The sequence below is a fragment of the Miniopterus schreibersii genome (assembly GCF_964146895.1).
Source record: "Miniopterus schreibersii genome assembly, chromosome: 18".
In the NCBI taxonomy this organism is placed as follows: domain Eukaryota; kingdom Metazoa; phylum Chordata; class Mammalia; order Chiroptera; family Miniopteridae; genus Miniopterus; species Miniopterus schreibersii.
The window spans coordinates 27,896,771-27,910,290 of record NC_138121.1 but is presented as its reverse complement, the minus strand read 5'-3'; the positions used below and the strand labels follow the sequence as shown (position 1 = coordinate 27,910,290).

General features: G+C 42.5%; 1 protein-coding gene across 2 annotated transcripts in view; it reads left to right on the top strand.

Annotated features, from left to right (window-relative positions):
* Positions 1–13,520, top strand: part of ZCCHC14 (zinc finger CCHC-type containing 14) — a 57,004-nt gene that overhangs the window by 26,506 nt on the left and 16,978 nt on the right. For both annotated transcript variants that reach the window (XR_013997580.1, XM_081119253.1), the window contains exon 3: positions 6,690–6,763. Coding sequence is in view for 1 of the 2 variants with exons in the window: in XM_081119253.1 (XP_080975379.1) it covers positions 6,690–6,763 (74 nt within the window). In the remaining variant the exon portion in view is untranslated. The remainder of the gene's footprint in view (positions 1–6,689; positions 6,764–13,520) is intronic.

Here is a 13,520-nt window from a genome sequence, read left to right as displayed (position 1 = left end):
TCCACCTCTCTCAAGCTGCTCTCACAGAAGGTCACAAAGGACTCCTTGGGTGGCAGGTTGTCTTTTATCTTCACCTGGCACTTGTGATTACCCCACTCCAGACTTTGACCTCCCTTGGCTTCTTTTCATTTTTCAAATTGTGGAAGGTCAGGCATGCGCAAGCATTGGTGTGGCATGCTCCACGGACCTCCTGACAACATGCAGGCCTGGTTTTCCTCCTGCCTTTCTGTTCACTTTTGTTTTCTTTGATGTTCCTCCCCCTCCTGCCCCTTCAGCATCAGTGCTCTCTGGTCCCCCACTTAACACTGAGTAGTCTTCTCTGAGCCTGTGCTGAAGCCACTGTCGATCTGTTGATGACTTCAGATCTGAGTCCAGCCAAGACCCTTTTCCTGGACCCAAAACCCCTGTGAACCCACCGGTCATTGACTATTTCCACCTAGACAGTTCACTGGTACCTCAGTCACTATGCCTAGAATGCAATTGTGGCTTTCATTGCCACCCCCTAAAATGATTTTCCAATATTCATGATTGATACCAACATTCAGGCACTTGAAGCAAAACCCAGAAGTCCATGACAGTTCTCTCTTCCTCTTGAGGGTCTCAGCCTTCACAGTCCTGGCAGGTGTACCCCCATAAGGCTGTCACGGTTTCTTACCATCACTGGGCCACCATCCTGGTTCAGGCCTCCGTCTTCTCTGCAGCCTGCGGTTTCGCCTCTCCAGCCCATTTTCTGAGCCAGGGACCTGCCCAGCATGTTTTAGATCATGGTCCCCTGCGTAGGAAGCCTGGCTGCAGCACTGATGGCCGCCGCTGATGTCATACTGCGCTAACCACCCTGCAGCTTGTGTGCATTCCCCTAACTGATACCACAGCCCCGTGAAGTGGGAACCATTATCTTTTTTGTTCACAGATTAAGTAACTGCCCAAGGTCACTGAGCTGGAAAGTGTCATATTTCAGACTGAGCCCATCTGACTGCAGAGCCCGTGGGTTTACCTCTACTGCAGGGAGGCCCGAGTTTCTTTATGTGTCCTTTTTGGGATTGGTGGGCTGGCCCCGTCTGTGCCCTTGCCTCCTTATGACTGTCCTCCCCTCTCTGCTCTGGTCTCCTGTCACCCCTCTCTTTGTGTCCTGGCTCCCCCGCTGTGACTAAAGTTAAACACCATGTGCTGTCATACCTGGGCCTGGGTCACATGTCATTCTGCCCAGATGGGCCCTTCCCTTTGAGTTCTAGCTCAAGCATTTCTACTTTGAACTCTGAGTTTTCTATCACTTATGCTGCTATTGTGCTGAATATATACTAATGCTGAAGAAAGCGTTTCCCTGATACATAAATAAGTGAAATTCCTCAGGCTCCAAGATTCAAGTGTCTTATCACTAACCACTCAAATGGAAAATGTGTGTTCATTTCCTGTTTTTGCTACTTTAGAAATATCTTCTATCAGCTTTGTGTTTACTCACTTGTGCACCACTTTTGTTTCTATCTCTATTTCTGAGAACTAGCAAATCAAATAATGCAGGGTAGCTAGATGATCAGAAAAATCAAAGAAAAATATGTGATCGAATTCATAAATAATAGCATGATGTGTGTCCTAAAAAGACAGAAGAGTCAGCTTAATCAGTGTTGTAGTGAATGTTCACATTTTAACAACATCTGAAAAAAAGCAATGCTTCTAAAATTTATCTTCATTAACACAGGCAAGTAAATGAAAGGAAGAAAGTAAGTTGATTTTTTAGGAACATTATTATTCAGCTGAACTTTTAAGAATACAACTTTTTAGTTTTTAAATGAAAACTAGATTTCAGTAATAACATTTTAAAGCAGGAAGCATCTCAAATGTTACTCTGATGTAGTTTCTTTATTTTAAGCATGAAGACTTGAGTTCTCTTGTATAAGATCTTAGGAGAAGGAGGTATTTGTGCTACAAAATTATTCTTTTTCATCTTTCCCACAGTCATAAATAATATCCTCTTTACTATGATTTATTTTAGTGTAGTTTTGGTAATTTTTGAAGTGGTTTCTTGTTATTGGACGTATAGAATTAAACTAATAAAGATATATTAAAATCAAGTAAAAGACATGTTTGGCAGAAAACTACCAACTACCCAGTTTTTTCCAGGAAACTTTAGAAAGGGAAAATGTTTCAAAAGAGCGGCTTATTCTTGGGACGTATCAAGGCCATTATCTATAGCTGTCTCATAAGTACTGATATGACAGTTGGCTCTTATAAACCATTTGAAAATGCTTGGTGGCGAACATGGCCCTTAGGCTGTGGCAATTTTATCCAGGAGCTCCCTGGGCCAAAATGAAGAGAGTGTGTTCCTGGTCCTGGCTTTGGTACCTGCTGGCTATATGGCCTCTTGGTCAGTCATTGTCCTAAAACATTTGTGACTTTTTGCCAATCCCCATGCCTGGTGTCCTGCTTCAGGCCTTTCAGGCACTTGCCTGGGCTTTTATTAAGACACATTTGTACTTTCTTTTCTACACAAATTTTCCTCCCTCTTGTTTCAGTTACATTAGAGTATTGGTTGTTTTGTTTTGTTTTTACGATTTTAGAGAGAGAGGAAGGGGCAGAGAGAGAAACATCATTGTGATAGTGAAACATCGATCCATGGCCTCCCTTACATACCCCCCCCCCACTGGGGACTGACCCCACAACCTGGGCACATGCCCTGATCAGGAATCTAACCTGACAATGCTCAACCAGTGGAGCTACACTGGCAAGGGCTAGTGTGTTGGCGTTTAAAATTAGGTGGTGAGCCCTGGCCAGGTAGCTCACTTGGTTAGAGCGTCATCCCGATGCTTTAATGCCAAGGTTGGGGGTTCAGTCCTCCACCAGAGCACACTCAGGAAACACCCAGTGAGAGCATAAGTAGGTGGAGCAGCAAACCCGTGTCCCCTCCCCTTCTCTCTCAAATCAATAAAAAAATAGTTTTTTAAGAATTAAAATTAGGTATTGATTCAATTCTGAAAATATTTAATGCGATTATACGTTTTATTAAAGGTTAATAATCTAACTTGTAAGATTTGAGAATTTCTAGTGCACATCTTGAATGAAGAAAAGTTTGAACAAACAAAATTTTTTTTTAAAATATATCTTCATTGATTTCAGAGAGAGGAAGGGAGAGGGGGAGAGAGAGAGATAGAAACATCAATGATGAGAGAGTCATTGATTGGCTGCAGCCTGCAACTCGGGCATGTGCCCTGTCCGGGAATTGAACCCCGATCGCCTGGATCCTAGGTTGACGCTCAACCACTGAGCCACGCCCGGCTGGGCAGAACAAACAAAATTTTAAAAGGAGAAAGGCCCCCATCCTTTTCTGCGTCACCTCAGCATGTCTAGCCTCAGATCCCTCTGTTTCACCCCCACGTCCTACACAGATGTACCTGGACACAGTCTAGACCCCAGCCCCGTTTCAGCTCTTTCCCCATGTGTCCCCCCCAGTCCCCTTTTTGAGCGCTGCTCCTGGCCGCGACTACCTCATCTCCGGCCAAGGAGAAGTGCGCCCGTCAGTCTTTGAGTCTTTCCAGTTGACGCAGATCCTGTCTTCAGTCACCTCTCACTGTCTGTCCCTGCAGGTGATGGATTGATACCTAGCCCCTAAAATTTACGAGTGTGCTTGTACGCTTCAGAAAGTAGTTGGACGTCTGTGTCACAGTTAGATGACACGGTCTGCAGGACTGACCAGGGAGGTGGGCGGGAAAAGGAGGTCACTTTATCTACCAGTAGACTTTAAATGGATTGTAAGTAGGTATTTGTATGCATATAGATATACACTTTAAAATTTTGAAACCACATTACAGAAATTTGGGGGGAAAGTTGTCATTTCACTGCCACGAATCACAGTTATTCTTATCATTGCTATTATTTTCTATTACTTTTTAGTTTGTTTTACTTTTACATTTTAAACAACTATAGTCATGTTTTTCATGTACAATGTATATTTTTCAGTTGATATTATAAGCATTTTTTCATGTTTTTGTAATTGTGGTCTTTAATTAATATAGCTCCAAAATTGAGAGCGTGCTTAAACATCTTTGAATCCTAATTAAACATCCCATAACCCCACCCTCCACATTAGCCATTGTCACTTGATGTCTGGTACAGAAAATCATTCCACAGGTGCCTGCCTGCCTTTCCAGTCCAGCAGGCTCCCCTTCTCCTGTTTTCAGAGCCCTGTGTAACGGCAGATGTTGTTTTCGGGGAGGGCAACATGGAGAGAATTTCACTGTGAGTGGCAGAACTTTTAAACCATTTATTTGGCCCAGAGCTATCCTTGTGGCAAAAGCGGCCGCAGCATCCCTGTATGTAGGGTTGGTGGCTCCGACTTACGGAGCTGACACAAAGCACCATGTCGATTGGGCTGATGATTTTGAAGAGTCCTCACAAACATTTCAGTCCTGGAGTTCAAATACCTCTTTTATTTGAAAACAGCTGAATAATGTTCATCTGCTTTTCACATTTTCCTGTCCAGATATGAGTCACTTCCTGCTTTCAGTCCAGATGAGGTTTTGTGTTTTTGTTTTTTGCTTTTCATAAATCCTAATATTATTCAGTTCTGGGACACTTAGGTACACATTGGTGTTCTGTGGCCAAGGAAAATGCTGACTAAATTTTTCTGTAGTCATTGATTTTACATAACCTATTGTTTAAAAAAGTTAAAGATCTGGGTTAGAGTGATGTCATTGTGGGTAAGTTTTTTAAAATACTGGTTGGGGAAACATAAAAGCTGTTTATTTGCTGACAGTCTGACTGAGGAAGTCATACAGAACAGTGAGTAGTTTGGGTGCAAATGAGGAGGTGGACAACCTCTAAATGTTGTATTTTCTTTGTTTTGCCAGAATGGAAACAAATACTCTTATTTTTTAGAGTAATTTCTTCCTGTAAGGTGCTATTTTAAACTTAAAATACTCTAATCCAAATGGGTTCTAGTATCTTCCAAGATGCATATCTACCCTGATGCAACTTACAAAATTAGGGAGGTTTACGGAAAATAGTTTAGCGAGTAAAGGGTCTTTTCACCATCAGGCTGTTAGTGTGAGTACGAGAGCCCCCCGTCCTGTTCACTGTTGTATTCCCAGCCCCTAGACTAAGACCTGGTCCACAGCAGGAACTTCATAAGACCTCTTGGTGAATGAACGATTGTTGCTTTAGAGCAGGGCTTGGCAAATTTATTTGTGCAAAGATCCAGATAGTAAATATTTTTGGCTTTGGGAGGCATACGGTGGTTCTGCTGTTGTGGGGCGGAAAGCAACCATTGGTGATACGTAAGCGAACAGTGTGGCTTTGTGCCAATAAAACCATTTACACAAACAGGCGGAGGGCAGCCTGCAGTTTGCCAGCCCCTGGCTTAGAACAGTGCTGTCCAGTAGAGCTCTGTGGTGACCGAATGTTCTCTCTGGGCTGTACCATATGTTGGCCACTAGCCGCAGGTAGCTGTTGGCCATTTAGAATGTGGTTAGTGCTACTGGGGAATTAGATTTTAATTTTATTCTATTGTAATTAGTACAAATTTAAATGGTCACATGTGGTTAGTGGCTATAGTATTGGGTGGTGCGGGGTTAGAACCTCCCCCAAAGCATGTTGGACAGAGCAGTTCATTTTCTCTGGGATGTTAGGGGAAGAAAGAGTTCTGTGGCCAAAAAAACTGGGGAATTGTTGATAAAAAGGTTTATTTGTTGTGGGACTTCTCAGAGCCTTTAATATGCTGATGTACATGGACAATCTACAGATTTTTTCTCCAAACTGTTTGACCATGAAGGTTTTCGGGGGTGGCCCTGAACATCTTACAGAACCGGTGTTCCTGGGAGAACACTTTGGGAAACATTGGTGTGGCAGACCAGGAGATGGGCGTCTGCGGGAATTGTGACAGTAGTTTAGATGTTGAGTATTTCATATTGGACGGTTAGGCTGAGAGGTCTGTAGAAACCCTCAAAGAACACTCACAGCCACATGGCCTCGAGAAACAAAACGTAATGGATGAAGGTGCGCTAATGCGCCCTTTTCCTTCTGAGAGGAGAAAATGCACCCGTGTGTGTGAAAAGGGCGGTGTAAAGAGACCGCCGACTTTAGCACCCTCCCTCCTGGCATTTTGCCTGTTTCTCGTCTGTCTGCAGCCAGCCTGACAATCGTCAGCCTGTTCCTTGGAGGCAGCCTTCGGAATTGCCACCGTTTCTCCTGCAGTGCTCCCTGCTCACCCCAGCCTTGCCCGTCAGAGCAGGACGAGACGTGCGCTGTTGATCCCCTGAGGGGCTCTGGGCAGCTGTGTCTAAAACAGTAACTGGGAGGCGCTGAAGTTTAGTTTTTCAGGAGTCGGAACAGATCATAATCAATCTTCAGTTACAATTAGAGTTCATACTCGCCGGCATTCAAGTAAACTCACGTTCTCTTTTCAAGCACTGTTCTCTGCTTTCCTATGATTTGTATTTATTTTTTGCCTGTTTTTCTTGCTTTACTTTTACGCCCACCCTCCATTCCTGAGCGTGACAGCTTTTTGCCTTCCGCTTGAGTTTCTCATTCCAGGTGAACATACCACAGAAGACACTGAGCAGCATTGGGCATTGAAAGCCTTATTTTGAAAATTGCTAAAGTATCAAATGCTAAAATAATATGTACTTCAAGGTTTTATTTCATTTTTATAATTTTGTTTGTTGTTTGTTGTTTTTGTGTTGTTTTTTTTACTTTTACAGTGAGTGTTGAAAAGATAGACCTGAAGGGATTGTCACACAAAAAAAATGAAAGAAATGTTGAATGTTCCTTTGAGGTAAGATGCTAAGTTTTTTTTCTCTTTTCTCCTCTAAGGGATAGGAAGGAAACATTTACCATGAATTGATAACTTTTATTCATCTAAGTAAAAGACGGGCCTTTTTGGAGAGGCCAGTGCTGTGGGAGTTAGAAAGCTGGGACTCAGTGCATGGTGGGCCGTCTCCAGGGCGGCCTTACTGGGCTCCTGGCCTGAGCGGCCTCCGCGACGTAATGGGGAGGGTTGGGGCTCTGGAACAGCCTGCCATTTGCAGTCCAGTGCTATCCCTGTTAGCCACGAGCCCAAGGACACTGCTGAACTGTGCCCAGACACCTCCAGTCAGTAGAGGAGGAGGGACTTGGGGGAGAATGAGTGAGGCAGCCCCTTCAGAGCGCTCAGCACAAGACTGGAGTAGTAAAAGCCTGCAGCCAAAAACTGTTCTCTGCCCCCTGGCTGACACAAGCTCCTTGGTCTAGATGGGGAACGTTCTCTAGACTGATGTGCTCAGCGGCTGGTAGGTGGTTAGCTGAGTTGGCTAAAGTGGAGAAACGTGAAAATTGAGACATACTGTATATTATGATTAGAGACCCTCAATAATGGGCTTAAACAACGTGGGAGTATACAGGGCGGCGGCCAGCTGCTGGTATGGCAGTTGTGCTCTCAAAATTCTTAGGGTCCAGGCTCCCTCCAGTTGACAGCTTTGACATCCCTGGGGGGTGAACCTTAGCCTCATGGCCCAGAGTTGCAGTTAGAGCTCCTGTCCTCACATTTTCATTCCATGTAGCAAGATTCAGGATGAAGAAAAGAGGAAAGGTTTTATCTTTCTTTTAAGAAGCATTCCTAAAAGCAGCTGCTAGACACTTCTTATGTTTTGTTGACCAGAACTTAGTTTCTTGGTCCCACTTAGCTGTTGAAGAGGCTGGGTGATGAATTTGGTTGGCCATGTCCCTGAGTTTCTGTTACTTGCCCAGTGTGTTGTGTCAGGTTCTCCTTTGACCATGCGCCTGAATACCGATTGGTAAGGAAAATCTGCTTTCTGCGTTTTTGGGCAATGTTCTCAGGAATAAAAGCTTCTGCTTAGTATTTAGTATGTATACCATGTGCAGTTTACTAGTTTTTCAGAAAGTGTAGCTGCATGAAAATACTTTAAATACTTTTTCCACTAAAAGGATAAAATCTTCATTTGATTTGGAAGGTACTGTATTGTGAGAATCAGTTGTTAAGCTATGGATGTCTTTTCAAAAGGTATGGGAAAGATGTTAGGTTTTGGAGATTGCTAAAGCTTGCGGCTAGCACCCAAGTCTCAGCAGCCAGAGAACCTTGGAATCCCAGTGTCATCCAAGCCTAGTAGGCATCAGGAGCCCATCAAGTCCCCAGTCCCTGGACACATTGTCTCCTCCCCTCCACTCTGCCTTTTGCCGTCAGGTGTTCCCTGAGGGACTGTTGACAGTCATCGTCTGCCTACCCATTTGGGAAACTGCTGAGCATGGGGCATATCTGGGGTGGTTGGCCCCACTCATAGACCATCTAATCATCCGGGCTTTGATTTGCCCTATCTTCAGTCCTGTTACTTGTGACAGGGAATTAGGTTTGTGCAGCGTGAGATGCAGAAACCCTATACGACACAACTGCCTGCCCTGCTCACTAAAGAAATGAGCTTTGGCAAAATAGACGCTTGGCCTGTCACAGCCTCTCCTTGGAGGAGGGGTTTATGATCCGGAGAAGGAGGCAGCAGCAGACTGGTGGGGATGGGGACCCGCGCCCATGCCCGAGTCCTCTGAAAGCAAGCTGGACAGCTCCAAAAGGAGCCTGGAGCCATTGGCCTTCAGGACAGCACAGGTCTGAGCTTGCTGCACTAGACTAGGGACTGTTGTTTAGCATTGGCACTGATGACTGTCACACGGAGTTAAATGTTCAGTTTAAGATGTTTTTACCCCAATGGTTAAGCTGAAGTGTCTGAAAAGCAAAGTATTCTTGTGTTTAGGAAAATGATAATCTTTCACTACCCAGCAGTCCAACTAGCTATTGTTTTGAAGTTCGAACTTGATGATCCTGAAGGAATTTTCAGTCCAAAGTGTATTTGTTGGATGGAATTCAGGGCACAAAGGAAAGATACAATCAACATTTAAAAAAAAATTATCCTATTTACAAAACACACTGTTAATTTGCACAGCTTAAACTGTGCTTGTGTGCTGCTTGTAGGATACAGATATGTATTCACATGTAAGAAAAGTGGAACCACCTTATAGTTTTGTAGCTCCTGGCATCTCCCCACGGTCACCCAGCTAGCTGCCATCAGAGTCTACAGCTCTAAAGAGAGGAACTGGTGGGCTGCAGGACGAGAAGACGACAACGTATCTTTAAACCTTCCGTCATTTTTATGACCCCTCCCTTCAAAAATAAGTCCCGGTAGGATTTTTCCATTTTAGAAATCAGCCAGTTGATTCTAAAATTCATATGGGAACTATAGAGTAGTCAAATGATTTGGAAAAGAAGAAAAAAATGTTGGAAGACTCACACTACCTGGTTTTAAGACTTCCTGTTACACTGCAGGAATCCTGACACTGCGTGTGGCGTTGCTGAAAGGGTAGAGGCATCGATCAGGACAGAAGAGTCTAGATAAGACTCAGGTGGAAGTGGTCCATTGATTTTTGACAGAGATTCAAAGGTAGTTCAATGAAGAAATAATGATTTTTTTTTCAACAAATGGTTCTGGAACAGACATTCCATACACACAAAAAATGAACCTTGTCCAAATCTCACCTCTTATACAGAAATTAACTTAAAATTGATTATAGATCTAAATGTAGAGCCTAAAGCTACAAAAACTCCGAGAAGAAAGCATAGGAGAAAACTTTGTGATGTAAATGAGGCAAGGATTTTTTGGATACAGTGACAAAAATATCCATAAAAGACATGTTAGACTTCATCAAAATTTTAAACTTGCTCTTCAAAAGGCACTGTTAAAAAAATGAAGACAAGGCACAGACTAGGAGAAAACAGTTGCAAATTACATATCTGATAAATGGTTTGTATTTAAAATACATAAAGAACTCTCCAACTCAGTAATAAGAAAACAGCCCAATAAAACATGAGCCAAAGATTTGAACATATACTTCACCAAGGAAGATGTATGGATGGCAAAGAGCAGATGTGAACACATGTTCAGCATCATTAGTTAGGAAAATGCCAATTAAAACCAGAGTGAGGAATATTACTAGGTGTCTATTAGAATGGCTAAAATTAAAAAGACTGACCATACCAAGTGTTGGCAGGTGTGTGGAAGAACTAGAACTCTCCTACTCTGCCGGTGGAAATGTAGAATAGTACAAGCTCTTTGAAAAACAATTTGGCAGTTTTTAAAAAGTTAAACATAATCATAAAATATAACCCATCAGGTCTACTCTTAAGTATTTACCGAAAGAAAATGAAGCATATGGTCTACAAAGATTTGTATATGAATATTCATAGCAGCCTTGTTTATAACACCCCAGATATCCCTCCACAGGAGAATGGATAAACAACCTATGGAATATTCATATAGTGGAGTGCTACTCAAAGTAAAAAGGAGTGAACTTTTGATGCACTTAGCAATATGGATGAAACTTAGTTATCCTGTGTGAAAAAAAACAGACCCCGAGTCCATTTACATAAAATTCTAGAAAATGCCAACTACAGTGACAGAAAGCAGATCAGTGGCTTCCTGGAGGAGGGGCAGGAGGAAACTTTTGGGGGTGAAGGGTGTGTTCATTATATTGAATGGAGTGATGGTTTCATCCTGGGTATGTACATATGTGAAAACATCAAATTGTTCCCTTTAAATTGTCAGTTATAAGTTAATAAAACTTCTTTAAAAAATTACCTACTTAAGATTAAACCATTCCTTTTGTCCATAGAAGCCTAAGTAATGAAGATTAAATAGTCCTTTAATAGGCTATCCTTTGTATATGGAAATAAATAGCTATTATATTGTGGCCAGAACAATAAAAAAAACCACCTTATTAGGAGCATCTGCCATACCTTGATGAGATGTGACAGTCTGTTGCTAACAGTATAGAAAAATTCAATGAAATATTTTTTCCTGAAAGCCTTCACTTATTCATGGGAAAATCGATGACTCTCTTGCCCCACCAATTTTCTGAGCCTTGTTTATCTCTAGTTTTGATTTTTATGTGTCATTGTTTTCCAGGATACAAATTAAAGGTTACCTTTTTATAGAAAGACCTAACCCCGGATCAAGATGATTTCAAGATACACAAAAGTACTACAAATAGGAGTTTGAATTTCCTGTTTTTTCCAATGGAAATGGTTTTGTTTTTGCTGAAGTTGTAATTGCTAGTTACTAGTTACTGAGGAAACCAAATCAGTATACAGGAAGCAAGTGACAGAATAAAATTAGCATGTAACTGTGTACATGTGAAATGTGCAAATTTTTTTTTTTTAATCCTCACGTGAAGGTATTTTTTCATTGATTTTTTTTTAGAGAGAGTGGAAGGGAGGGAGGAGGGAAGAGAGAGAGAAGCATCGATGTAAGAGACACACACATCGATTGGTTGCCTCCTGACCGGGGCCAGGGATCAAGCCTGCAACTGAGGTACACGTGCCCTTGATCAGAATAGAACCCGAGACCCCCCCAGTCTGTGGACTAATGCTCTAACCACTCAGCCAAATTGGCCAGAGCTGAAATGTCCAAATTTTACCAGCTTTTTCAAATTCACCGTTGAGAAACTGGAATAACTAAAATAAACTTAAAAAAAGTTTTCTTTAGTTATTACATGTGAAGGAAAGGGAAGAAAAAAAACATCAACAGACTAACCAAACCTTGAAACACCTCTAGATTGTAGAGTTTTGTTGACTTAGAAGGAAGCATAGAGCCCTGGCCTGTGTGGCTTAGTTGGTGGGGTGTCACCCTGTGCACCAAGAGGTTGCTGGTTCGCCTCTGGTCAAGGGCCTGGCCCAGGCTACAGCTTTGATCCCTAGCAGGGGGCGTGCAGGAGGCAGCAGGTGGATGTTGGGCCCTCACATCGATGTTTCTCTCTCCCTCTCCCTCTTTCTAAAGACAATAAAACTATTCTTTAAAAAAAGAAAACTGTAGAATACTACGAAGAAAAAAACCCATTTTAATGCCATTCTTCCTTAAGAACCTAGATATTTATTTTGGTGCTGTATCTTTTCTTTAAAATTTAATTTTTTAAAATTATTTTTTGTTAATCCTCATCTGAGGGTTTTTCCCCATTGATTTTTAGAGAGAATGGAAGGGGGGGGGGGAGACATCAACATGAGAGAGAGACATTGATTGGTTGCTTCCCACACGAGCCCCGACTGCAGCCAGGGATCGAACCTGCAACCCAGGTATGTACCCTTGGCTGGGGATCAAACCCGCGACCGTTCAGTGTGTGGGCCCACGCTTGAACCACTGAGCCACACCGGCCAGTGCTGAAATTTAATTTTTCATCTCAAAACCATCTTAACTGCTCTGAATATTTTATCGCTGTTAGCAAAGGATGAACCTTGTCGACTATCTTTTAAATTAGGTTTTGTTTTCATCAGCAATATATATGTATGCAGAATTTAGAGTCCAATAATCCTGTATACATTGGCAGTAGTTGCAGTGAACTGTTTTATATGCCTCAGTGGTTGTATGATAATTAGTGTGATTATGTGAAGGTTGTTGATACTGGAGCCATATGGCAGTACTTTTCCATTCCTACATTGTGTTTTCTCTGGAGTTAAGTGTCTCATTTTGCTCAGGGACAAGTACTTACAAAAAGACTTCACCCCTAAGATTTTCCCTGAGTGTCTAAAACTCCCCTCATTGAGATCTGTCCAGTATCCCAGTTTCACCTTTGGAGCTGTGGCTATGCTCCCACCTGGACTCAGGGCCTTTGGCCCTATACACAGCTTTCATCACCTCCTGGAGGGTCCTTCCTCCTTCTAGCTCTGGTCCCCTGCTCTTAGGTCTTAGGTCATTTTTTTGTCTTAAGTTAGTCTTGGTTTAGTAGTTACTCTGGTTCCTCCTTAGAAAGGGTACTTGGGAAGTACTGTTTGTGCGACTTTCCACGTCTCTCCAGAAGTGCCTTTACCTGCTCGCCCTGACACTGAACACAATTCTGAGTTGTATTTCTTTCCTTAGGGCTCTGAAAGCACTGCTCGTTCACTATCTTGCAGTGTTGCTGCTGGGAATCAGGACTTTGTTTTGGCTTCTGATCCTGCACTATGCCCTGTTATATAGTCTCTAGTAGTTTTCAGGATTTTCTTAGTCCAAGTGTTTGCACATTCCTCAGAGACTTGTTTGGGTGTAGACCTGTGGCCATCATATGCTGAGGCTCAGTGGGCCCTTCAGTCTAAAAAATCATCCATTTGGGGACCTTTTCTTGAATCATTTTTTTATTTCCTCCATTCCATTTTTCTCTGTGATTTTGTTTTGGAACTCCTGTTGTCTGCATACTGGGCCTCAAGATTGGTCCTTTGGTTTTTTTCGCCCCTCTATTTTCTTTCCTATTTATTCATTCATTTATTTAATCTCCTTTAGGGAAGATCACCTCATCTTCCGTCTTTTCCATTGAATTTCTCACTTTCGTTGTTCTGTTTTTCATTCCAAAGAACACTTGTTCTGTGACAACTTGATTTTCATAGCATCTTGTCCTTGGCTATGCTTTCTTCTCTTAGTTCACTGAGAATATTAATGGTAGTTTTAATTTTTTGTTGGTTTTCTTCTCCATACATGGGCTGTGCTTCCGCCAGGCCGCCTCGTTCTGTGACTGCTTTGCCCATCTCT